The 27,948-nt window shown below is 43.2% G+C and overlaps 1 protein-coding gene across 2 annotated transcripts in view; it reads left to right on the top strand.

Annotated features, from left to right (window-relative positions):
- The first annotated feature begins 843 nt into the window (after positions 1-843).
- Positions 844-27,948, top strand: part of VKORC1L1 (vitamin K epoxide reductase complex subunit 1 like 1) — an 81,571-nt gene continuing 54,466 nt past the window's right edge. For both annotated transcript variants that reach the window (XR_003858175.1, XM_029612298.1), the window contains exon 1: positions 844-1,135. Coding sequence is in view for 1 of the 2 variants with exons in the window: in XM_029612298.1 (XP_029468158.1) it covers positions 945-1,135 (191 nt within the window). In the remaining variant the exon portion in view is untranslated. The remainder of the gene's footprint in view (positions 1,136-27,948) is intronic.

Genomic DNA, 27,948 nt, shown 5'->3' on the forward strand with positions numbered 1-27,948 from the left:
TTCAAAGAGATCACAGGTGATAGCTTTTGGTGATCTCTCCTCTTTTTTTTTTCCAAATTTTTTTAAAATTCTTTGCTGAGTTAATATATGCGCTGACACACCCTGTGAGTGACCGACAATTTATAGAATTCTTTCAGAGATGTCTTCTGCCCCAAACCTCATCCTCAGGAAGGTGAACAAAGAAGTGGGTTGGCATAGGCTGCAATGTGCGAATAGCATATATACAATGACTGCAGATGGTCCTTTACAAAATAGTTGTTGCTGCTCTATGCCAGCTGTAAACCGTTGTGGGACACCGGCTACTGTTATAGTGATAGAGCATCTCTTGTTTTCTTGCTTTGTCCAGTAGGGAGAGAGAGAACGAGCCCTGGAGGAACAGGGTAAAGAAGCTTGGTTACTGCAAGCCAGTAGGTGGGGCCATACAATGGTGCACACCTTTTATTCTAAAATGTGTGGAAATATATAAAGTATGTATCCATCTATATATTGGGATAAAAAGAGGAAGCATCTATATATTCGGAAGAAAAGAGGAAGCAACAGAACCCAGAGGTAGACAAAGATATTCTGAAGAATCCAGCTTGCCTGGCTGTTGTAAACCCAGCGCTACAATGGTGACAGTTGTGGCCTTGATGGTTACAAGTCCCTGTTTGCAATGTTTTAGGAGCCTCCTGATGGAAGCCGCCTGCAAAGGGCAGAAAATGCTAAAAGCTGCAAAAAAAAAACAAAAACAAAACAACCCAAAAACAAATCTCTCTCTATACATAGTAATGCAATCTGACAGCAACCATACGAGAGTCGCACCCTACCCAGGCATGAGTCACGCCCACCTCGGTGACGTCACGCCCGCTCGCGCGCCGGCGAAGGCTCCGTCGGGTGGCGCGAGCGCGCGGGGTCCCGCGAGCCAATGGTACGTGGCTGCGTGTGCCTGTGAGGCTGGGAGGAAGATGGCGGCGCCCGTCCTGCGAGTGTCGGTGCCGCGGTGGGAGCGGGCCGCCCGCTACTTGGTGTGCGCCCTGGGTATCATCTTCTCCCTCTACGCCTTCCACGTGGAGCGCGAGAAAGAGCGGGACCCGCAGTACCAGGCCGCCTGCGACCTGGGCGAGGGCGTGAGGTGCTCGGCGGCGTTCGCGTCCAGGTGAGAGAGAGAGCGCGCGGGAGCAGCGGCTGAGGGGCGCTGAAGTGAATGGGAGGGTGTGGAGGGGCAGGGCCGCTCTCTGCCCAGGAGATAGGGAGAGAAGGCGAGGAAGAAGAGAGCCTCTAGCCTCATATGGCGGCGGGGGTTCTATAGTGCAGAGGTCTTGGTCCAGGAAGAAACTAGATCCCTTGCAGTCTGTGATAGCTTCTACTGAACGGTCATAAGAATCTTGTACAGAGGATGTTATATGCGAGCTTTTCAGACCGCATAGACCTGGAGTGGATAGGGGCTATTGAGCAGGAGGATAGTACCTGGCAGTGCCAGAGAGGCCGACTGGAGGATTCTCCCCCACCCAGCCGATCTTTGCTGTTTCTTTGAGCTGTCTCTGGCGACGGTGCCTTAGCTCTGCTGTGACTCACCCTGCTAACACTGGTGTAGCAAGAAGCCCCCCCTCACTTGCTGCCAGGATGGCTGGACAGATCTCCTGTCCTTAGGGGCTTGGGCAACTTAGGTTGCTCAGCTGCCCTCGGTTCTGGAGACACGACCTCGCCAGTTGCAGGGCAATTGGCTGGGATTTCAGCACCGGTGATTGATTAGGGGTTGAACTGTATGCTGTGTGTAGAGACACTTCAAAGTATTTGTAGGCTGTGTAAACGTGGGAGGAACACATTTGGCTAAAAGATAACCAGGAGAAAAGTTCCATAAGCAGTTAGAATATGCCTTGTATGCCCCCCGTTAAAACGGAAGGTTAGCTTGCTAGCATATTATTATGTTGGATTTGACATATGATAATGTATGTAAAACAAAGTGATGATGTTTAATTATGGAGAATCCCTTAACAGAAGAAACTTTCAAGTCTGCCAAGGTTTATTGACCTAGCACGATCTGCTGTGTTTAAATATATTTGGCTTCCCAGTGTAATGTGAGAACTGGAATTTATTTCTGAAAGAAGCATTTTCACAGATGGAGTTTCATATTTTCATAATAGCTGTTGCCCTATTTATTCAGTATGAAGTTACCATGTAATTCAGAAGGCAAGCCTAATGCTAGAGATCAAGTAGGGTATGTGATATTCCAGTAGGAAGGGAGAATGGGCAGATGAGAAAGGCCATGCCTTAATTTTTTTCAGTATTGTTTAGAGTGGGTGGTTCATCTCTTCCGGGTCCCCTGATTTTACTGTAAGTGTAGTCTTCTTGTTACCTTCTCCCCAAATAAAGGTTAAAAACTGTGGTGATTTCTCTTTACAGAGGAGGTTGTATAAGCATCATAATATAATTTTAGTTAAAATTGAATATTTTTGAAATGCAACATTTCAAAGTTTGGTTGTGATAGACAGCCAGAGAAAGTTGAACCAATGGATGTAAGCTTTTTTTTTTTCCAGTTAAAAACAAAACAAAACAAACTTTGCAATACTGGTTTAGACTAACCTGGTATGGCATCTTTTACCTTTTTTTCACTACTTGTATTTGTTTTCCAGTTCATTTAAAAATTAATTTGTGCAGCCATTGATGTGACAGCTAACAGTGTCGTCAGAATATGTTTTTTTTATGTTTGAGGCTACCTGCACTTCCTTCTAGTTGTGATTTTTGAGTCCACGGAACGAGGTGATGAAGCAAAACTGAGCTGTTTGAACTTGATGTTTTTGATGGAAGAAAGCCCTAAAATTAATTAGAAAGAACTTCTAATTGCAGTATAGAACTCAATTTTAACTTTAAAAAAAATGAAAAGAATAATCTCCATGCTTATATTTGGAATATAGGTTTCTTCCAGTGTATTAAGCATAGCATGCCTGTTAAATTATGGAGATGTGTTCCACAAATCCCTTGGTTTCATTGATCAAACAGTAGCATGTCCTATCGCATAGTGCAAATAAAGTGAAATAACTCGTGTATTAGAAATCAAATTCCTGAAGATGTAGAAACACTGACAGTAGGTCCTCAGAACAACTTATGAAATGGAAACATTTTAAAGCCAACCTGGATAAGTTTAAAAAGTGATAAATTCCACTTATTTTCATGATGTCACTGGAACCAACATGTATTCATTTTCTTCCTCATTCTATGCACTTTTAGTTTTCACTTGTTTGCTAAAGTTGAATATTGACAGTTTTGGATTTATGCCAGTTTATCTGTCTACACATGCATATTTTAAAAAATGTTTCTTTTCTGTTTGATGATCATTGATTTATTGTTTGATTTTATGTCCTTTGCATCTCCTGCTGTTACAGGTTGACTTTTTATGTTTTACTTCCATGTGATCTTGGAAGGCCAGAATAAATATTGAAATATTTTCTGATACATTGCAATTGGAGCTTATTGACAGTACATTCAGAAAGTTGGGAAGTTATGATTCTACCAGTGACAGGAAAGTATGTTCATGTGTGCTTTTGAAGCAAGTTTCGTGCTAGGAAATGAAGGCAGATGAGGACTGCAAGATCCATCTAATCTACCCATTTTTGCTACCATGTCAGAGCCTTCCTGATCTTGGGCTTTACCCTCACTTTCTCACATCCAAGGATCTTCTGTTCTTATTGCATGTGTCCTTGAATTCTATTCCTACTTTGGCCTCCACCTCTTGGAGGCTGTTTCATGTATCCCTCATCCTTTCTGTGAACATTTTTTTCCTTACTCCAGAGCCTTATCCCCTTTTAGCCTTATATCACGACATCTTGTTCTAATCTAAAGCTTCCTTTCCACTGGAAAATGAGTGTCACTTGCTAGATCCTACTTTAGAATCATTATTCTTTCTGTTATTTGTCAAAACTATTTATCTTGTAGCACTATACAAGTTGGCCCCCAAATTGCTTCATGGGCATCATAATGATCATTTAGCATGCAGATCAAGATGGAATCTTATAAAGACATTTTTGTTTTCTAAGAATACTAAGGTACTTCTGAAGAATGAGTTGTCATATTTTAATTGGTATGAAATAGGATTTGAAATAATTGGTCGAAAAGAAGACAAAACACTTTCTCATGTTCTGGCATGTAATTTTATTGCAAACAGCCTGCCACTCATCTTGTACTGCACACATATATATATATATATATATATGTATGTATTCTTTTAAGATCTGTAACTCTGCAAACTAATCTTTCTTAGCTTTGCTGGCTGTGACTCCTACAAGGCCACATAACGATCCCTAAATTAACTCTACCTATTTTGTAGTCTGCAAAACAACTCTCTTCCCTTTTAATCTCTCTCATGACCCTCCTTAATAATTTTGTTATCCCTAAAGGTGGAGATGCCCTTGAAAAACTAGTAAGACCACACTGCTTCATCTACTGATAATGAACCCCCAAGTCTACTGCCTCCACCATCCCCATTAATGTTTTTATATGGAAGGCCAAGAAGCATGCAGCCACATTCGGACATGTCAGTAATCTTCTGAAATGGGGATGGTGGAGGCAGTAGACTTGGGGGTTCATTATCAGTAGATGAAGCAGTATGGTCTTACTAGTTTTTCAAGGGCATCTCACCTTTAGGGATAACAAAATTAAAGGAGGGTCATGAGAGAGATTAAAAGGGAAGAGAGTTGTTTTGCAGACTACAAAACAGGTAGAGTTAATTTAGGGATCGTTATGTGGCCTTGTAGGAGTCACAGCCAGCAAAGCTAAGAAAGATTAGATTGCAAAGTTACAGATCTTAAAAGAATAATACTCTACCAAGCATTTGAGACTTTAGGACTTAGTTGATGACGTGTCTTTTGCTGCCATAAACAGCCTGTCATATTTTTACTATTTGATCTTCCTTCAAAGTGGGTTTACTTTTTTATTAAATCACTTGAATTGAATTTGCATGTAATGAACAAATGTTCTGTGTTTCTTCTCATTGTATATCTCATTTCCAGTGGCTGCGGAAATGTTCATTTGAAATAAATATGTTAGGCCCCTCTGCTGTTAATTAGCAGCTCTTGCCTTCCTTTGAGGTGAATGTCTTTGGGAATTGTAGGATCTCTTTTGTGAATTTTTTTTCCCCATTCAGTTCAGAGCAGTTCCCTGGACACTTTCTTCTGTCTTTACCACCATTAGAGACACACTGATTGCCTAGCAGAATCCAGCACAGGCATTGGTAACACTCTGTGAAGAAAGAGCCATTGATAGAAATTGTAACCCTTTCTAGGTTTAGATAATTGGAAGACTGGTTAGAGTCTGGAACTGGATGGCAGAAGAACTTTTGGGTAGGACTCGGGGGGGGGGGGGGGGGTGGCTTGGTGTTGTGTTCTTGTCCTGGCTCTACCCTGTATTGTATGACTGCAAGCACTGTTCTGGTGACAGCCTACTTATTTGTAATTGGGTAATAATGTTATCCAGCTTTGTTCCTGTGGTGTTGATATAACGATATTCATAAATGTCACTCCCAAGAAATAAACTCAGTGGATTTTCCCCCTTCCTCCAACATTTTATCTCTAATCTGCCTTTGTAGACGACAAGATTCTAATATCAGCAAGAAATGGCCATGTAAGGAATTTGACTGTGAAGGTCGTCATCCCCAGTCATATTTGGAACTTGCAGTGGCTTTTTTGACTCTTTGCACTAGAACATATACTAGAATAATTTTGAGAACCACTCACTCTTTGCCCTTCTAAACTGAACACTGGTTATTCTTTCTGGACACAAGTTATGGTGGAATGCATGTTCCAGAGTGAGGGACCTGGAATGGTACTTGTGCAGCTCTTTGAAAAGAAGGTGGCAAAATGAACCCATAGGGGCAGATTTTCAAAGGGGTACGTGCGTACCCCCCGAAAACCTGCCCCAAGTTCCCCCTGCATGCGCCGAGCCTATGTTGAATAGGCTCGGCGGCGCGCGCAAGCTCTGGGACGGGGGGTGTGTTGCAGCGGCGCGTCTTCCGGGGGCGGGGCCGTGGGTGTGGTTCTGGCCTGGGGGCATTTCAGGGGCGTGGTCGAGGCCTCCGAAATAGCTCCTGGGCCTGGGAATCGTGCAGCTGGCCTTGGGCAGGAGTTACGCCTGCCTTGGGCAGGCGTAACTCTTCAAACAAAGGTGGTGGGGGTTTTTAGATAGGGCTGAGGGGGTGGATAAGGGAGGGGAAGGTGCAGGGGGTGGAAGGAAAGTTCTCTCCGAGGCCGCTCCGATTTCGGAGTGGCCTCCGAAGGAACCAGAGGCAGGCTGCGCGGCTCGGCGTGCGCAGGCTGCCGATTTTGCACAGCCTTGTGCGCGCGCCGACCCCGGATTTTAAAGGATACGTGCGGCTACGCACGTATCTATTAAAATCCGGCGTACTCTTGTTCGCGCGGGCGTACTTTATTAAAATCTACCCCATAATTTGCAGTAGAAGATGTAATGGGGAATCTTCATAGTATTGCCTTTCTCATCCAAATGGAATCCCTTTCTTCTTTTTTTCCTTTCTGTCTTCAATCACTGAGCTGTGGACACATCAGTCAGATGCTGTCTAACCACAGTCTGTCCCTCATCACCTGAATTGCTTGTGAGCCAGGAAGTGACATCTGCGTAAGGCAGTGTGGACATACTTGTTATCCTTTAAAGCAATACTTGTGGCCTTCAGAATATCTTTACTAATTGCCTGAAACTGACCATTTCTGATAACTGTGCTCCCCTCCCTCCCAACCCAGCTTATTTTAGTGTTAAAATATAGTTACATAGTAATGATGGCAGAAAAGGACCAAATGGTTCATTCAGTTTGCCCAGCAAACTTCTTCTAGTAGAATCTGCCACTTCTTGCAGTTAACCCCAAGCCTTATGATAAGGATAGTAATAATTATAATCAAAACCAAGCAATTGTCAAACCTTTAAAAAGTTAATCTCTTGCATGATCGAAGTTCATTTTCCTGCAGAATCTTTTTTTTGTGTTCCTAATACATAACACAAAGGAACTGGTGAGAATTTGCCTACTATTTAAATTTGGTTGACATTTTATTCTTCCTCTGCTTCCTTGTAGAATTAGTGTGTAACTATTGGGAGCAGTTCAGTTTGCTTTCTGGATTTTAAATGTGAATAAAATAGCGTGGGAATTATAACTCTTTATTGGATGCTTACTTGTTATACAATAATTACATTATGCTTTCTTCATTTGAAAGGGCACAGCATTTTGGTGGCACTAACAATCCTCATAGGAAAAAATTAAATGGTAAAAGTTTCCTTATTTTTATTTATTTATTTATTTATTTTTTAGCAGACAGCAAGTTTATTGGCTTCTTAATCAGCACTGTCTTGTGCCAGCTTTCCCTTTAATTGGTGGCTATGGCTTCTCTTCAGGGCCTGCTCAGTATATTAGATATCGTGCTACTTATTCCTTTCTCAACTTCCCCAAAATTCTTTCTGGAGCAGTGGTCCATCTCAAAATATGGCTTCAAATCAGTGATCATTGCCAAATTTGACACCGCCATTAACAGTGAAATATGTATTTGAATTTTTACTTATAGGAAGACAGCAAAGCAGGTGTTTTCCAGCAATAGTTTTTTTTTTTTTTTTTTTAAAGAAGTCTCTTGCACTACTGTGTTCAATTTTGGACCCTACAGTTAAGTACATGAAAAAACTGGAGAAAGCTCAGAAAACAAGAAAAATGATTTAGAAACCTGCATAATATGATCTACAAGGAAGGTGCTTTGTATATTTTATCTGGGAAATATGAGACTAAGGACCAACTTGATAAGTCTTCAAATACATACAGGTGGGGGTTACAGTGAGGATGATAATTCTCCCTCTCCACAGACAAAACAACAAGCAAAAACAAAGTCAATATTCAAAAACCTTTTAGATGGGTAACTCACAAATGGAAGTCCAAATGGCAAGTTTTGCCATATTCATCGAATTATTAACCAGCTATAGCCATAAGTTGTCATCCAGCTATAATTTAGCCGGATAAAAAAAGAGGTGTTTTGGGGAGGAGTTAAGCTATCTGGCTAACTGAGCTGATTTTTAATTATAACTAGCTAAGGGGGTCATTCATCAAATTGCGTTAGGGCTTATTGCCCACGATAACGCCATAACACGTGTGATAAATAACGCATCGCGAGATGCAAATGCAAATTCTAAAAATGTAGTCAAAAGGGGGGAGTTTGGGCGGAGTTTATGAAAATGAGGGATGTTTAACATTGCATGCGATAGCATAACGCACGCTGTTGCACAATTTAATGCCAGAAATAACTACCCTTTTTTTTTTAATTTATAGTTTTTATTAAGTAAAACAAAACATACATTGAACCATATACAGGGAGAAATGGTACCAGTCATGAGAGACTAACAATATTTCACAAAGATAAGTGTGCTTCATATAATAATATGCCCCCCAAAGTGGAGGAATCTCTCTTAGAGTGAGGTTCAAAAGTAAGGAAACCGAACTTTTGTATCCCTTTTTTTCCCCAACCCACCCCTTCCCCCCCTGCCATATACACATGCATCCTGCTCTTATATGAAAAACTATTAGAAATAAGAGTACAAAGTGAATAAAGGACAAGAGACACCAGTTCCGGAGATAGTTTTCAGGGGTGATGAGTCAGACGAACTGAACAAAATCACTCTGAACCTGGAAAATGTAGTAGGCCAGATTGACAAACTAAGGAGTAGCAAATCACCTGGACTGGATGGTATGCATCCTAGGGTACTAAAGGAACTAAAAAATGAAATTTCTGATCTATTAGTTAAAACTTGTAACCTATCATTAAAATCATCCATTGTACCTGAAGACTGGAGGGTGGCTAATGTAACCCCAATATTTAAAAAAGGCTCCAGGGGCGATCCAGATAACTATAGACCAGTGAGCCTGACTTCAGTGCTGGGAAAAATAGTGGAAACTATTCTTAAGATCAAAATCGTAGAGCATATAGAAAGACATGGTTTAATGGAACACAGTCAACATGGATTTACCCAAGGGAAGTCTTGCCTAACAAATCTGCTTCATTTTTTTGAAGGGGTTAATAAACATGTGATAAAGGTTAACCGGTAGATGTAGTGTATTTGGCTTTTCAGAAGGTGTTTGACAAAGTCCCTCATGAGAGGCTTCTAAGAAAACTAAAAAATCATGGAATAGGAGGCAATGTCCTTTCGTGGATTACAAACTGGTTAAAAGACAGGAAACAGAGAGTAGGATTAAATGGTCAATTTTCTCAATGGAAAAGGGTAAACAGTGGGGTGCCTCAGGGATCTGTACTTGGACTGGTGCTTTTCAATATATATATAAATGATCTGGAAAGGAATACGACGAGTGAGGTTATCAAATTTGCAGATGATACAAAATTATTCAGCGTAGTTAAATCACAAGCGATTGTATACATTACAGGAGGGCCTTGCAAGACTGGAAGATTGGACATCCAAATGGCAGATGAAATTTAATGTGGACAAGTGCAAGGTGTTGCATATAGGGAAAAATAACCCTTGCTGTAGTTACATGATGTTAGGTTCCATATTAGGAGCTACCACCCAAGAAAGAGATGTAGGCATCATAGTGGATAATACTTTAAAATCATCGGCTCAGTGTGCTGCAGCAGTCAAAAAAGCAAACAGAATGTTAATAATTATTAGGAAGGGATAATAAAACGGAAAATGTCATAATGCCTCTATATCGCTCCATGGTGAGACCGCATCTTGAATACTGTGTACAATTCTGGTTGCTGCATCTCAAAAAGATATAGTTGTGATGGAGAAGGTATAGAGAAGGACAACTAAAATGATAAAGGGGATGGAACAGCTCCCCTATGAGGAAAGGCTAAAGAGGTTAGGGCTGTTCAGCTTGGAGAAGAGATGGCTGAGGGGGGATTTGATAGAGGTCTTTAAGATCATGAGAGATCTTGAACGAGTAGATGTGAATCGGTTATTTACACTTTCGAATGATAGGACTAGGGGGCATTCCATGAAGTTAGCATGTAGCACATTTAAGACTAATTGGAGAAAATTATTTTTCACTCAATGCACAATAAAGCTCTGGAATTTGTTGCCAGAGGATGTGGTTAGGGCAGTTAGTGTAGCTGGGTTCAAAAAACGTTTGGATAAGTTCTTGGAGGAGAAGTCCATTAATGGCTATTAATCAAGTTTACTTAGGGAATAGCCACTGCTATTAATTGCATCAGTAGCATGGGATCTTCTTAGTGTTTGGGTAATTGCCAGGTTCTTGTGGCCTGGTTTTGGCCTCTGTTGAAACAGGATGCTTGGCTTGATGGACCCTTGGTCTGACCCAGCATTGCAATTTCTTATGTTCTTAAGCAGTATCTCCTATGATGACTAGTGGCCTGTCGTGTCACCCAGAACTAGTCCGAATGTCAGGGATGCTCGGGTTGCTAGTTTTGACTGGATTTCCATGTTTGATATGATTGCCATATCCTCTGAAATTTAAGCAGACTTTTATTTTTGTATGCTGTTATTTTGGACAATAAATAAGCTTTGTCTACCTGCTGTTTAATAATTGCTTGTGTCGTGGTATTAGTGGCTTTCCACAGTTTGGCTTTTTTGCATTGAGTAGCCGTGAGTATATAATGCGCTAGTCTATTGTCGTCTTCAGAAATCCCCGGAATTGTGATACCCAGCAGTGCCTGTGCTGGTGTTATGCAAGGTATACCTGGGACCATATCTTCCAACCAGTGATGTACCCCTTCCCATACCTGTTTTAGGACTGGACAATCCCACCACATATGGAGAAACCTGCCTACCACCTGACAATTCCTCCACCTAGCTTGATTATAGCTAGGTAGAGTGTATCAAGCTAGGGTGAGAGTACAATATACAAATCTCATCTTTGTGTAACTTTCCTCACTCCAAATCACATAAAATCTTCACTGATGTCTACTGTGCTGTTTATACCTCTGACTGTGCATGTAAAACCGTCCCCCAAAACCTCACCCCGAGTTACTAGTTGCCCCTCTTACAGTGGTATAAATAGTTTACTTATATGAGACCCTTATAAAGAGTCTCTCTCTCTCTCTCTATCGCAAGTGCAATAAATTTAACGTGCATTGTGGTATCTGGATAATTACCCTAACCACGCCCCTTATTTTTATTGCGGGCGCTATTCTTGTAAAATTTATAGCAAAATGATGAATTTAGGCCCAAGTTAGCTTGATAACTTTAGGCAAGCTTCAGAGCAGGTCTAAAGTAACTTGCTACTTATCTGGATATGTTCAAAAGATATCCATAGTAACATGGTAATGATGGCAGAAAAGGACCAAATGGTCCATCCAGTCTGTCCAGCAACCTTCTTATGATAATATCTACCGCGCTGTGTAGATCACCCTAGGTTCCTCTTAAGGGTAGTCTGTGCAATTACCCCCTTAAAAATTCAAACAATGCTGTTTGACGTGCTTTGTTTTTGGACTTGGCTGTGGAAGCAGTCCTCTGCTTGTTCCCTTATATCTGTGTATTACTTACCCCCAGATCGTAAAAGTCGGGGCCTGTCATTTGGCTGTTGTCTGAATCTAATTTCCCTTTGTACCTCAGTTGCTTCAAAAACATCAAGGTTTATTGGTTAAGGGGAGTAATCCCCATACCTTCTGTTAAGGGTAGTGAATGCCACTCCGTGCAAGTCAATACCATGCTTATCAGTACCCCAGTAAAAGTCTGGGCCCGTGTTGGTTGTCGTCTGAATCCAATTTCAGATCTGAGTAAGTAGCACTGGCAAAGTAAAAAAAAAAAAATAATAATAATAATAATAATTACAGGGGCATAGGGCCTGATTCCCCCCCCCCCCCCCCCACACACACACACAAAATTTCACTGATGCTCTAATGGCCCTTGCACCCTCCCACTGCACATCCCCTTCTAAATCTCATAAATATCCTATGGTCCACTGCTGAATCCCCTCTCCCTTTCAGCCCTTTCCCTGGATTGTAATGCACTGCTGCTTCAGGCCCTCCCCCCCCCTCACACACCTCCCCCCTGCTATCTAAATATGCTCCCTATCGTACCCTCACCCCTATCCTCCTGCACCCCTAAAAATGTCTTCCGGTAGTGGGGTCTGATCTAACCCGCTCCTGGTGAGATCCAGTGCAGCTTTTGTCATAAGCAGCAGCATTGGAAGCGCAAGCTAGAGCTCGCCAGGAGCGGGTTAGGTCAGACTCCACTCCTGGCAGGCATTTTTAGGGGTTCAGGGGGATGGAGGGGGAGGGTCTAGGGTGGTAGGGGTGTGGTGGGGAGCATATTTAGATGGTGGGGCAGTGGGGGTGGGAGGGTCTGGCGGCAGCAGTGCTTCACAATCTGGAGAAGGGGCTTTTGGGGGGGAGGGGGAGGGTCAGCAGCAGACCATGAAACATTTTATGAGATTTAGGAGAGGGTGTTGGGTGCAAGTGCCACTAAGGCATCGGTGAAATGTGTGTGGGGGGGGGGGGGGGGGAGTGAGGAAATCAGGCCACAGACCATTGTACTTCTCTCTCGCTTTTTTTTTTTGGACTTTTCCCAGCGCTTCTTTCTTGGACATCTATTGAAGTAGCAAGTTATTCAGCCAGAAGGCCCGATATCTTAAAAACCTAAATGGCTATGTTTAAAAAAAAAAAAAAATCAAAAACAAAAAACTAGTTAGATTTTAAAGTTATCTGGCTATGTTAATTCTATTCAGTGGGATGTTTATCCCATTGAATATCTGGGACATGCTATCTGGCTTACCTAATATCACCCCCAACAAGTTTTTCAATAGCAAACGAGGTCTGTTGTAAGTTAATTTTAAAATATTGAATTTATTTCCTATTACGTTTGAAAGTAAAAACATACAATGTCATACAGATATACATACATATGTGTGTTCTGTAGATGTTTATGACAGTTTATAATGCATTGGCGTGGGCTTGTTAGTTAACTCCTTGTGAATGCTGAGAATCATGCCTTTGTGCAAGAGACTATTGCAATGTGAATGCAGAATCTGCGGAGTTGCAGAGGATAACCAAAGGTTGAAGGTGTCTGCTCTAAAGAAGCCAGCTGGAGTTTGTATGACCTGGACAGCTTTGCCTAGCAGGACGGCCACTTGTACAGCAGATAACGTATGACATGAACTTCGTACCCACTCTGCTGAGAGAAATTTCTTCAACTTTTATTCTGGCAATGAGTCATTTGAACCGCCACCCAGAGTCTGATAGGGTGAATAAACATCTGACCTGACAGAGCATAAAGGAGTTGGCACTCTATGAAATTCCTGAAAGAGTAGTTTTGGCCCTGCTTCTTCCTTCATCTTCCTGGTTTTCCTTTTTAAGATCTAAAATTTTAATTTCAGATCTTGCTCTCCTATCTAGGCAGATATGCAGGCCAGAGGGAGCCATCTTCATCATAGGAGGAGAGCTGCTGCCTGTTGGTTGTGGAGCACAGTTAAGAGAGACCGCTAGGCATGTGGGGGAGGAGGGTTGAGGGGTTTGAAAGAAGAGCAGGAAACTGCTGGTGATGGTGGGGGCGTTTTTGACAGGGGGAAGACTGTAGTCACAACCAGCATCTCCTCTTCCTCCTCCTCCCATTGGTTTGCCTGGACTCCTGATGCCGCCTGCTTCCGTTTGGCCCACATGGGTTCCTGATGCCTCCTGCTCAGGCTGTATGTGCCATGATGACTTGATGCCCAGGGTTTGTCGAGCCCTGTTTAAGGAGAGAGGGAGGAGGGTACATTATTATTATTACCACCTTCACCCTCATTACTGGGAGATAGTGATTTTTCCAAAGTGAGAGACAGACTTGTTGGGATAGTGAGGGTTTGAACTTGAATTCCTAACTCCTTGTCCTCCTCTCTAATTCCTGAGGATGTTTGGAATAGTCTTATGTGTAGAGCAGAAGGTAATATGTGGGGTTATGAGGGTTAATATTAGCAAGACACTGGGGGGTGCAAGTCCATACTGAGTTTGTAAAATTTGTAACTGGCATGTGAAAGCTCCCAGGCTCGTACTGACGCGTGACACTGCTGCATGAACAAGCTCCACCGAGTGCTTGGTCACTGGCAACACAATGAGTTGATGGATTAAAGCATGCCAAAATTTTGCAGGCACTGTGTCCTAAATAGCGCACACTGTTTATCTACTGTGCTTCTTATGCAAATAAAGCCCAGTCAAAAAAATGGCACACATTTGTTTTTCCACAGGAAACTTTGCAAAATTGCATTTGCGAATCTGTTTTCGCTTCTAGTTTTACTGTGCGCTCATAATTAACTACTTTGCATAATTTTGCATGGTAGTCACTCAAATTGAAATATAATTTTGTACGTACAAAACTGTGTGCAAAGTGTAGCTGTTTGCATGCTAAAAGGGAAAATACTGTGTGCTAGTTGCTCTTGTAGTGCACAAAGCGGCCTTTGCAAAATTTTGCACTGCTTGGTACATTGGTCTTGGTGTCTTGAGTCCGCTGAAGAGCATTCCAGTGTAGCAGACTATTGAGCTGGCTACATTCACACTGCCTGAAAGTCCATTTGTACCAGCCAAGAATCTGTTGCCATGGCCATGTGCTATCCCTGAGAGGCACAGTGTGTTGGTGGCACACCTAGATAGGCCACCTGCCTCATTGGCCAAGTACTAGTCCTTATCTCTCTATAGCCTTCTCTCTTTCTTGTATGTTGACACTAGTCTTTAGTGTTCTTCTGTTCATGCGTGCGGATTAACTTTAACAGTCATATATTAGGAGGCTTGTACTGCTTCCTGCCTTTGTCCAAAAATCTTTCTTTTTCCTAATAGTCCTTCCACGATATCGCTTATAAAAACGTTGGAAAGAACCAGTTCAGGGACTGATCCTTGATGTACACCATTAGTAACACCTCTCTTCTTGGAGTGAACGCCATTTACCACTTTTATTTTGTCGCCTCCCACGCAACCAGTTTCTAATCCAGTCAATCGTTGTAGGGCCCACAGCAATGGTGCTCAGTTTATTTATATGTCGCCAATGTGGAACTGTGTCAGATTCCTTATTGAAAACCAACTACACCACATCTAATATTCTCCCCTGGTGCAAATCTCCGGTTGCCCAGTCAGAGAGATTCATGTGATTAGATTTACCTCCAGTTAAACCATGCTACCTCAAATCTTGTAATTCATTGGATTCCAGAAACTGCAATATCCTCTGTTTTTAGCAGTAATTCCATTATTTTACTAACTGGCTTGTAGTTCTTATAGCTTCTTCCTTACTTCCACTTTTGTGAAGAGGAACTACATCTGCCTGCCTCCCGTTGTTTTCCGACCCTAAGAAAAATTGAAAAAGTCAGCTAGCAGAGCTGTCGGAACTTCTCTGTTTCCCAAAACCTCACATCCTGGTCCCATCAATGTATCTGCTTTTGTTTGGCTAGCTCCTCACGATCACAGTCTTAAAATCATTTGAGGTTTACCTCAGTTCCCAGCCTATTTGTGTCCGTTTTCAGCAGTTCTACTCCTGCTCATTCTTCTGGGAACACCAAATAGTAATAAACTTCTATCATATCTCTTCTCCAGGCCAAAGACCCCTAACCTGTGTATCATTTCTTCATAAGGGAGCCATTCCATCCCCTTGAACATTTTTACTGCCGTTCTCTATACCTTTTCTTGTTCTGCTATATCTTTTTTTTTTTCTTTTTTCAGATGGGGTGACCAGCACTGAACACAAAACTCGAGGTGCAGTTGCGTCGTGGATCGATACATAGGCATTCTGATATTCCGCGTTTTGAATTTTTCATTCCTTTCTGACTAATTTGTAACATTGTTTGTTGCTTTTACCTGTCTCTGCAAAGCACACCTTGCTGGGCAAACAGGAGCTTCAGATTAGAGCCCATGGTGCCCCATTGAACTGTGGGTAACCTCTCAGGACTTCAGTCTTCAGCTTTAGATCCCAGGCAGCATGTGTTTCACCTTGTATTAAGGTAATGGTCTTCTCCTTTGTCCCAGCTTACAAGACCCCCCCCCCCGGCCTAAGGCAATAGAAACTCAACTTTTCCCCTCATGCCTAATAGTAGGGCTGGAAAAATATTTAAGGCCTAGATTTTAACTTTTTTTAAGGAGGCTTTTTGTATTTTATTTGATTTATATGCTTTGTCTGGTCTGGGATTGTTCTGTGTTTTTTGTTTTTTTTTTGTGGGTTTTGTTTTTTTGCTGTTTTTCCTTTTATTTTTCATTTTCTATCTTCTTCCCAGCAATCTTCCTCTTCCCCACCACTCTCCCTCACCTTCCTTCCAGATACTCTCCTGCCTCTGCTGTACAGCCCAGTGGCAGCGGTGGTCAACCCTGGGCTGCAGCGGCTCTTCCTAGGCCTGGTCAGTGCTGCCAGCAGCACTTTTTCTTCCAGAGCCAGCACCAGATTTTAGGTGCCAGGGCAACCTGGCACTTGGGGTTTTTCCAGCCCTGCATAATGACTTTCTTCTATGAATTGAATGGTATAGATTTGATTTTAATTTGTTACTAAACATGATCTTGGTATGCCTGTCATGTATGTATTTTTTTTTTAGGAGCGGAGCTCTTTGTTTTCACTATTTGATACCAGTGTGTGCAGTATTCTTTTGCACATACACATACACTTTTTGCATGTTGATCAAAATGTAGAGCAGCAGCCATCGGGTCGCTGACATCTTTGCTTTTACCAGCCCTTTCGTTGATTGCCGTGCCTGATTCCAGCCCTAGCCAGAGAGGGCCAGTGTCCAGGGAAACAACCAAATCTGTTCCCCATCTGCTTATGAGAATGGAAGCTATAGTGTGGTTTCCAGGCAAAGTAATCTGTACCAGAAGAGGACCTACAATTGAGCGACAGTTGTTGATGCACTAAAGTTCTAATGAGAGCAATCTGTTAATACCAGAGCTACATTATTTATTTATTACTATTTATTTATTATTTTTATATACCGAGGTTTACATTCAGGTACTGTAGGTATTTCTCTATCCCCAGAGGGCTTACAATCTAAGTTTTTGTAGCTGAGGCAATGGAGGGTAAAGTGACTTGCCCAAGGTCACAAGGAGCGACAGCAGGACTCGAACCCTGGTCTCCTGGTTCATAGTCCACTGCTCTAACCACTAGGCTATTCCTCCTCCCTAGAGTGAGTCATTGTGGCCTCTCCAGATGATTAGCTATGATTCTGTGAACAGCTGCATCAGAAGTGTGTTTTCCAAAACTCCATCCAACCATCATTATCTATTTCCTTGTTATACAGCTTATCGATCATACGGTTCTAAACACTGAATATGCTGTTTGACCCTCGCAAATTTTTCTATTTCCCATTGCTGCCGATTTATTGAAGCTTTGTATATACAGCTGTCCCTGAGTCGACTCTTCTTTGTTAATGCCAGAGAGCAGTGTCTGTGAGGAGGTAGCAACACTTTCAGTGGACGGTGTAGCTGCCAGCCCACCACCCTCTCTGCAGAAGCCACCCTGATAGTTCGAGGAAAATGGCCAAAGCATGCAGAAAAGAATCTCGCCAATTTCTGTACAGTGCCACGTACTTATTTGTGGTCTGAAACAATGACAATAAAGAAGGGCATTTGAAAAGATAAGAAACTTGCAAGTTAATCTCATATTTAAGTTACCATGTTGTGCAATTCATTCTTTGTCCTGTGCTTGTATACCTTGCAGTGCTGGAGTGGAATTCCAGAAATTCCACCTGGGTAAGACGGGAAGTATTTCTTGGCTGCATCATCAGGCTTAGCTATGTTAATCAACTTGTCATGAAGTTGTAGTACTACTTAGCTGGCAGGAAGGGCATGTTACTGCTAAAGGCACCAGCTAAGGAAAGAAAAGATGCTTTTGTAGATGCTTTTGAACATCATTTCCCTGAACCTGTGGGAGCAGAGTTCATATTTCCATTGTTTTCTAGTCTGTATGTGAATGAAGAGTGTAGTGCTCTAGGAAATCAGTGTGGATCAGTGATAGCTTGTGCTGCTTTTACAGAAGTCTCATGGATTTGTTTATGTATGCTTACGCTGTTTAATAAAATAGTGCCTCATAGGGCCATAAGTGCCATGGTTTTCTGTTAATTATTCACCACTGTTGTTTTTTGGGCTTGATTTGATTTCTCCTGGCTAGGTTGGATAGCCAGTATTAAAATGACTATACTTCTTAAATTTTATCAGTTACACACTCTCCCTAGCCAGATGAATGATAAAACTTTCAAGACTTTACAAAGTAAGGTTTCAGATACATCTGGAAGAGTAGATTACATCGAGTTTATAGAATGGTGTTGCATTAACCCCGTGCCCTTGGAGGCCTTGGCTTTCCTCATGTCAAAAAATGTTTAGCAGTACAATTACGTGCAGACTCCCAGCAAAACCAACGGGTGCACACAGATTTTTCCCTGGCATTTTCTGAGGGACTGAAAACAGGGTTATTTAACTGATGTGAAAAGAGCTTATATAATGTCTGGGTCAATTGTTTGGTCAAGGAGACCTTTTTCTATTTTTGATGCTCTACATAAGGTGCTATCTGTAATCAAATTTTGGATTTTTATAGGGAAGTCCGAATCTGGCATCTCATAGAGCGAAAGGATATTAAATTCTCTACTGAGTAATAAAATTCAATTTAATTATTGTGTAAAGATGGACGTTTTCCTAGGGGTCTTATCTCTCTCAGTTCTGCGTTCAGAGGGCAGTGAATTCCAGTTTGGTTACCTCACTAAGGGGCCAATGCAATAATCCTGAGAGGTAATTTATTTTTCTTTTTTAAACTCCTAGTTCAGTAAACTAATGATATGCTAATATATCAGGAGTTAAAAAATGAGCAAAAACTTTAAAACGCATGTTTGGCACAGCCTGAATGCATATTTTAACTCAGGATGGAAAGGGGGGGGGGGGGGAAGCCATCCGTGACAGCCATGGCCATCATGTAGCCGGATAAATACTGATTTATCCATCTCTTTGGCAGTGGGAAGCAGCTAGGTTATCTGCCAGCTGCTTCCTGCTGCTAGATAGATGGATAAGTTGGTACTTATGTGGGTAAGTGGCAGCAACTGCTACTTAAATGGATAAATACAGATTTATGTGGGTAAGTGGCAGCAGTAACTTACCCACATATGTAAGCTGCCACCATGTACCTGGGTAAGTCTGTGCTTATCCACGGACATTTTTATACTGTATTTAAAACTCTCTTCCCCTTTTTTTTAGGGATTTTAAGTGCCAGCGCATTAGCACTGGCCCAATACAGTCTCTCTGCATCGGGAGTATTGCTTAACGCCCTCATTTGCACAGGATTTCCATGCGAGGGTGCTAAGTAGTACTCCCGATTAGAAGCATGCATTTGCTGTGTGCAGAACTCCTTGCTGCATCGGGAGAAAGTTTTGCACGCTGAAGTGCAGACAGAAGGCATTCCGGTGAACACACCTTTCTGCATCGGCCTTTAAAAGAGATGCTGGTTTGTTGGAAAAGCTGTTTGGTCTGTGCTTTGGGACCACTTTCATGATGCACAGCACTCATCTGACCTCTGACCCCTCTCACAAATTCACACATCAGAGAGCGGGGATACCCTGCTTTGTGATAGCAAGATGCCAGATTGCAGCCAGGGAGGGAGCATGGGGTAGCTTGATGCACGCAAGCATTTTCTTTATAAAAATAATTTACTCATTTTAGTGATGAGTAGTGATGTACACTTGCATAAATATCTGGTAAGCTGGAGCTTTTCTTTAAGCGCGTATCTTGCAGAAATTACTAAGAGGAGCCATTGAAACCTTGAGGCTGATGTACAATAGGAGACAGGAAGAATGGAAGCAAAATCTTTGAAGGCTGTGCAGCTGCAAAAATCCCCTGTTTTTCACCAGTGAAAGATTTTTCTTGCATTCATTGAACTTTTGTTGTCCGCCTGTGTTATTGGTTTTCTAATTTGGTGATTATCTACAGTATGGTGGGACCCCACAGTGTTCCCTGAGAGCATGTCATCTTAAAAGCCCCATGAGGATGAGGATAGCCCCAAAATGTTTGCAGTGCTTCACCCATCTCCAAAATGCTTTATTGTCAGCAGTTCAAGTGCAATTTACATTCTGTAGTTCCATAATTGTGGGTCACTTGAAAATCTCTTGCAGCTTAGACATTTGCAAGCATAAGATACTTGGGCTTCTGGCTAAATGATGCATAAGGGCCATTTAGCATAATGGTCACCCAGAAGCAGGACTTTTATTCTAGTTTATGGGATCACTTGCTTTGACAGGTGTGCTGTCAACACGCTGCATTTCTTACAAGCTTTAGAAAAGAGAGTTCATATGTGCTGGGAGAAATGTGTTGGGCTGCTGTAACGAGACTTAGAAATACCTTTCTGTAGGCCCATCCTTGTGTACAGTTTTTCTTTGGACTGTGCTAATGGGTTAATGTCACAATTTAAATTCTGTGAAACTGTCAGCCGGACTGTTTTTCTAGTCATTATTTTCATTGGTCCCAAGCACTTCCTCATTGCTCGGTCTAATTTTTCATTGAGATACATTGAGATACTGTTTTCTGCTTGCAAACATTTCTTGCCATGGAAGTTGGAACGTTTTGATGTTTTAGCAAACTTTCTGGGCTTTAGGTTAGCATCTTGCTGTTCATTTGCTGAGCATGCAAGTAGCTCCCTGACTGTGTTGTAGTCTGTTTATTTCTTTAAAAAAGAAGTTATATTTCTTGATATGTAACATTGCTTTTCAGAAATGTATTAAAATATTGATGAGTAAAGTATCGTAGTTGTTGTATTAAGTCTACTTAAGGGTCAGAAAATACAAGGTGAGACCTTTTCTGTTGGCCATTAATAGTTATGCTCCCTTCATCAAATCAGCGGCGTTTCTTTTTTGATCTGGTGAAGGAAGCGTAGCTCTTGATAAGCTAGTCACAAATGTATTGTGTTAGTCCTATAAAAAGATCTCATCTATAGTTTATTTGTTGCTCCTTATTTCTTAAAATGTTGTCATTTTTAAAAGGGTAATTTCCTTATCTCCTTGCTAGACCACAGGGGATTTCCTTCTCCTCAGCTGTGCAGACAGAGAATATGCCCCCATGCTGTTTGGTGTGACCTCAATTCCCCTATAAGGGAGACATACTGGAGGCAGTCCCCAGTAGTTCTCTTGTCTCACAGCAGGAGCCGACGAGTGCTATTTGTCTCAGTTTCTAAGTTTGCTTTCTGGTAGCCACAATTCCTGGGATGCTTGCCCTGGCACCTCTTCGGTAGCTGAAATCCCTTGGGCTGTGCCCCCAATCTTCACGGGGGCTGGAGTGGCAGCTCTGGTAGGGGAGTCCCGTCCCCCCCTCGGGGAGATGGGAACTATAGACGTCAAGGGGCCACTGCAATAAAAGTGCACCCGCTTTCCTAATGCCTGCCTAGGCACCTCTCCTGGGGGTGCCATGCAATATTTAAATTAGGGGTCATTGCTGCCAAGGAGGTGTTAGGGTCCATTGCGTGCGCCTAGCGCATCCTTGGCAGCAGGCGCCCAGGGGAGGTTGGCTGTCTGCGTGTTGAGAAAATGGGCGCTGAATTTATCAGCAACCGTTTCCCTAAGCGGCACACAACTGCAGGTTCGGAAAATGGATGCTTGTTAACTGAGCGTCCATTTCCTAACCTTACCGCCAGCACTCTTAAATTTTTTTTTTTTTTTTTATTTTAATCTTTTAAACTTTTTGTTTCTCTGACTTAATATTGCCACGATATTAAGTCAGAGGATATACAGAAAAGTAATATTTTCTGCTTTTCTGTTCACTTTTGGGCTGCTCTGGGCCGGTGTTAATTTCTGAGTGTAAAAATGCGGCTTGGATGCACTTTTTTTTTTTTTTTTTGCATGTGGGGTGAATAACTAATAGCCTCATTAACATGCATTTGCATGTGATGAGTGCTATTAGTTTCGCGGCGCGTTGGACGCATGTTGTGGACGTGCTAATCCTCTTATAGCATTAGGGGCTGTGGAGGTGCTTCCAACCACAGGTTAAACAGTTCTTTTGGCTGAGCGCACCGTTTTGCATTGGCTCCTAAGTGCCTCACTTGAATCTTCCTTTTGTCTCTCTTCTATCCCTTGGTGGTGGTAAGTTTAAAAAAAAAAAAAAAAAGGAGAGGAGAGGAGAATGAAACCATTACATTGGGAGAAGGGCTGCCTCATGATTGGGAGCGCTGGGAGGGGTCCACTCAGGCAGGAGTTCAGGAGTGGGTGGAAATAGGGGGTGGACCTGGATGTATGCGTGTGTGTCAGCGCCTGAGCATTTCTCGCCGGCAAGCATAATAGAGAGTGGCATGTTAAGAGGGAGAAAGTGCCCTGCCTGCAGGACTAAGAGTCCCTATGGTGGCAAGCTCCCTCTTCTTTCTCTGCGATTCTCACCTAACTTTGGAGGAACCCAGCCCCCTCCCCTGTCAGGTAGAGCAGGCAGCCAGCGAGGCTTTTATAAGCAGGGGGGATGGGGGACAGGATGAAGTAAACATCCTGCAGCTAAGTGGAATTCCGGGTGACCTGGAAGTCTCTGGTCTACCTTCAGCTGCTTCATCGGAGAACAAGTATGGGAAGCCCAAGCAGCTGAATGACCTGGTGGGGGGACCCTTAGTGGTCTTCTCAACTGAATTTGTCCTGCTAATGCATTTGGCTTACCAGGTCATGCTAAATAACCAGGGCCCCCCAGGCCCATCTGGGGCTGTGGGACATGAACACTCTCATAAGAAGGCTAAGCCTACTGCAAGCCCAGGTTGGTCCTCGAAGACTCAGGACTCCAGAAGAAGCTCCCCGAGGTTGGCTCAGATTCCTCAGAGGAACAGGAATGGTCCTCTGAGGAAGGGGGTGCAGGGGTGGTGCACCTATTCCATGGGGAAGAATTGCCAGCCCTGGTTACAAACACCATGGCAGCCCTCAAGAATAGGGATCCTAAGAAGGAGGACCACACAGAATGGGATCCCATCCTCCTGGGGATGAGGAAGCCTCAGAAAACCTTCCCCCTACATTTGACCCTAAAAGATATGATTATGTCAGAGTGCAAATCCCCCCAGGGGCCACTGAAAGGAACTTATATCATTGGGAAGGTCTACCTGCTGCCCCAAGATAAGAGGGATTCCCTTCTCTGGTTCCCCAAGGTGGGCACTCTGGTATCAGCCATTACCTGCAGGATCACCAATCCGGTGGAAGGTGGGTTGGCCTTGCAGGACCAACAGGATAGGAAGATAGAAAACTTACTAAGGCAATCCTTCACCATTAATGCTTGGGCCCTGCAAGCTTCCATATGTTGTAGTGCGTTGGATCCAATAACTGCCAGACATGGAGGTTGTGGCCTGGATTGAATCAAGGGTAGCCTTCTTAGCAGATGCCCTCTACGACATCCTTAGGATGACTTCCCAGGCCTTGCTCCAGAAATGGACTGCAGACAAAGCCTCGAAAGCCCTTTTGGGCAAATTACCCTTTAAAGGGGAATTGCTCTCGGGGGAAGAATGTTACTAGACAAATTAGTAAAGAGGTTGGGTGAGGCAAAGCCCCAAAGGCTCCCAGAGGATAGGCCGAAGTCCAGCTCCAAGAATCTGACGCATGAACGCTTCAGGGATTACCGAAGGTACAAGTTTGGTGGCTTTGGCTACCAGCGGGCAAGGAAGTCTAGGATTCAGTCTTTTCAGGAAGCTAAGCTTCCTAGAAGTGATCTCCCAGCAGCTTCAAGTTCTGGCTGCCCACCCTAGTCATGGTCAGGGGGTCCTGCCGAGTCTAGTACCTGTGGGAGGTCGCCTATAGGGGTTCTACTTGGAATGAACCATCACCTTGGACTGCTGGGTACTTGAAATGATCTGCAAAAGGTATGCTCCCGAATTATCCAAGGCAGTACCTCTAATATTTATAGTCTCCCCCTGTTCTTCAACAGAGAAGGGGGGGGGGGCAGCAATAGAGGTTACCTTAGCTAAGTTACAGTATGTCCCATGCCAGCCCAGGAATTGGGCATGGGGAACATATTCTATTTACTTTGTGGTTTCTAAGAAGGATGGCTCCTTTTGACCGATACTAGATCTCAAGGATGTCAAAAAGTGCATCAGGGTTCCTCATTTCCATATGGAAATCCTGAGCTCAGTTATAGTGGCATTAAGAAAGTGGGAGCTTCTCTGATCCTTAGAACTAACTGAAGCGTACTTCCATATCCCCATAAGGGAATCTCAACAGAAGTTCCTACTCTTCTGTGTACTAGGCAAGCGCTTCCAGATTCGAGCCCTTTCCTTTGACATTGTGACTTCACCAAGGACCTTTGCCAAGGTGATGGTGTTAGTAGCAGCAACCTTATGCAAGCAAGGAATTCTGGTTCATCTTACTTGGACAACTGGTTCATTTGGGCCAAGTCTGCCCAGGAAAACACCTGAGCCTCTGTCATTGTAGTATGCCTGATGAAACAGCTAGGCTGGGTGATAAATTATGTAAAGAGCAGTCTCAAGCCCTCTCAGTCCTTGGTGTTTCTGGGGGCACTCTTCGATATGGAGTCTGGACAGGTGTTCCTCACCTGCAAAAGGCGGGAAAAGTTAATTTCCCATACAAAAAGCTTCCAAGCCCAGTTTATTCACAGCACCCGAGACTTCCTACATCTACTAGGCCCAATGGCAGCAGCCATAGATTTGGTCTTATGGGCGAGGGTGCATACGTGTCCCCTGCAGGAATCGCAGCTAACCACTTGGTCACCCATCTTCAGTGAGCTATTCCCAGTAGTTGCCCCTGCAACCACCCATAAGGGATGGCTTGAACTGATGGATGCAGCCCCAACCTGGCAAAATGGTATGTTTAGCTGTTTCTGAATGGGTCATCTTCACCACAGATGTCAGCTGCATAGGTTGGGGAGCCCACTGCTGAGGTTGGATGATGCAAGGGCAGTGGATCCAACAGGAGAAGACTTTGCATATAAACAGGTTGGAGCCACGGGCCATCAGGTTGGCCCTCAAGGCATTCCTTCCCTTAATAAAAGACAAGATGGTTAGAATTCTTTCAGACAATGATATAGCAATGGCCTTGGTAAACCGTCAGGGGGCACTCACAGCCAGGCACTAGCTTGCGAATCAACAGCAATATTTGTCTGGGCAGAATGGAACCTAAAGAGCCTGATGGAAGCTCACATGCAATACCCAGGTGGACTTTCTGAGCAGAAACAAGCTAGATCAAGGAGAATGGGAACTGAGCTAAGAAGCCTTCCTAATGGTTGTGAGCAAATGGAGACATCTAATAATGGACCTGATGGCATCCCGACACACCATGAAGGCAAAAGACTTCTTCAGCCGAAAAAGAGAACCAGGTTCTAATGGAATAGATGTGCTGGTCAGGTCCTGCCAACCTAAGGCCTGTTGTATGTGTTCCCACCATAGCCATTAATAGGGAAAACGTAGGAAAGAATAGAGAATCCACAACCTTGACTATCCTAGTAGCTCTGGGCAGGCCAAGGAGAGCATGGTATGCGGACTGCAGAGACTACTGGAGAGTCGTCCTCTTTGCTAGGGCCCCTTATTCTTAGAAGACCCAGCTCCATTCTGCTTATGTCATTGCTCTTAAAAGAATGCACCTGAGCAGGAATGGGTACTCCCCTTCAGTCATATTCACCATGCTGAAGGCTAGGAAGTGGTCAACATCATTGACCTGCATCCAAGTATGGCGCCTGTTTGAGACATTTCATGGAGGGCAGAGGTCACCCACATCCTGGATTTTATCCAGCAGGAACTAGACAAAGGCCTTTCGGCTTAGCTCTCTGAGAGTGCAGATAGCGACCATCTTAGCATTTGGGGGCCCAGTCAAAGGCACCCACATAACGCACTTGGATGTGGTACATTTCCTCAAAGGGGTAAAGTGTCTCAGACTGCCTTTCTACCCCTTTATCCATCTATGGGACTTTTAACCTGATACTCAGTCCTTGACAGGACCCCTCTTCGAGCCACTGAAACAGGCGTCACTTAAGGATCTCTCTCTCAAGGTGATTTTCTTGGTGACTGTTTGCTCATCAAAACGAACCTCTGAGGTACAGGCCCTTCCTTGCAGAGACACGTACTTAATTTTCCCCAAGGGAGTGGTGACCCTTCACTTGGTCCCCTCCTTTTTACCCAAAGCTCTGTTGCCTTTTCACCTCAATCAGACAATTACCCTGCCAGCCTTCAGGAAGGACAAATCAGGCAAGAGGGTATCGGATCTACATTGCCTGGATGCCAGGCGGACATTACTACAGTACCTCAAGATTAAAGCCCATTCAGGAAATCTGACAGCCTGTTCGTATTGTTTGGCAGCCCATGAGGAGGGGAAGCAAAATCCAAAGCAACCCTGGTCAGATGGATTAAGGAGGCAATAGGCACAACCTGCATCCAGAAAGTGAAGGCCCAAGCAACTTCATGGGCCGAAGTATCGAGGATGTCTCGTGAGGAGATCTGTAGGGAGCCACCTGGGTCTCTCTGCACTTCTTCACTAAAATCTATAGAATAGATATCTGGGCTAATTCAGGTACCTCCTTTGGAGCAAAGGTACAAGGGACTGTACTCGTGTCCTCCTACCCAGGGGAGTAGTATATCCCTATTGTGAAGACTAGTCTAGCAAGGGAATAAGGAAGACAAAATTATTCTTACCTGATAATTTGCTTTTGTTGACACCACCTAGAGCAGTCCAGTTCCCTCCTGGCGCAAGTGAAAAAAAAAAAAGAAGAAAAAGGGACTGTAAGAGAAGAGATAAAAGGGAATGTCCCCATTTCGATCCTCTGACCCTATCCCAGGGGGTTGGCAGAGCATTAGCTCCTTCTAAGCTCTCCGTTCTCATCCCCTGCATAAAAAGGGGCGAAGCATTTGGGAAAAAGAAATGGAAAAACATTTTTGTGTGTTCCTCAGATTCCTTAATTTCTGGGAGAAGGGAGCATGTTTTTTTGTTTTTTTTGTTTGTTGCCCTCTTAATTAGTTGGGCCTAGGCTTGCTCTCTGCATGGAGGTAGCCAGAACGACCACTGATATAACCTAAATTTATGGATCAGGATACTCCAGCCCCAAGGAGTTGAATGTGTCTTCCAGGAGCCATTTTCAGTTTTGCTAAATTCACTTGAATGCCTAGTATTTAACCAGGGTAGGGCAGTTCGGCTAAAAATCAGCTTTGGTAGGAGTCTACTGGGGATTGCTTCCAGCGTGCTTCCCTTATAGAGGAAGTGACATCACACCCAACAGCATGGAGGCGTGCTCTCTGTCTACACCAGCTGTGGAGGAGTAAATCCCCAATGTGAAGACTGATCTAGCAAGAATCAAGGAAAACAATTATTAGGTAAGAATAATTTTGTCTTAAAATTTATGCTTGGACTTTCTTACTTTTTATATAAATATATCTCCACAATAAATCTGTTAGCTAAAGTTTCTGATGCAATCTTAGGAGCAAGTGAAAATATTTTCTTTGCTTTTTTGCTTATTTTGTTTCAATTTTGCAGTTTGTTTTTATTTATAAACTGCTCTATTGTTTTTTTTTTCTTTTCTGAATTTTAGGCACCAAAGTAAAAATATTTTAGGTGCCCAAGTGACCTGGTTCCTGGGATTTTTCTGTCCCTGTCCCAGAAGGCCTGGGTGTAACCCGCCTGGAGTGGCAATTGCAAATTTAAACACTTTGCTGGGCAAACTGGAAAGGCCATTGACTGTGTTGAAAGTTTATTGTGCGACAGCAGCTCTGGATAATTTACATTTATCTAAGAAAAGGTGCTGCAGTCTAGAGAGGATTCTCTACAGGATTCATATAATTACTAGATCTCTGCAATGTTCAGCCAATAAAATCAGACCCAGAAACCAATGACTTATTTTTTACACTGTGCATTTAACATTGTAAATGTTTTAACAGATGAAAACCATTCCTGTTGGTCTGGCTGAATGGGAAACTGCAGAGCAGCTTATTTTCATTACTAATTTAATTTTTTTCAGGGGAGAGGAGAGTGAGTTAACCATTTCTCAGGGGAATATTGTGTATAACAAATGTTTTAACTTTATTTTAATTTGATTTAGGGCCAGGAAGCAAAAAATTTACATTTGTTGCCTGTTTTATCACTGGATCTGAAACGTTTCATTCTGT

Source organism: Rhinatrema bivittatum, chromosome 8, assembly GCF_901001135.1.
Source record: "Rhinatrema bivittatum chromosome 8, aRhiBiv1.1, whole genome shotgun sequence".
Classification (NCBI taxonomy): domain Eukaryota; kingdom Metazoa; phylum Chordata; class Amphibia; order Gymnophiona; family Rhinatrematidae; genus Rhinatrema; species Rhinatrema bivittatum.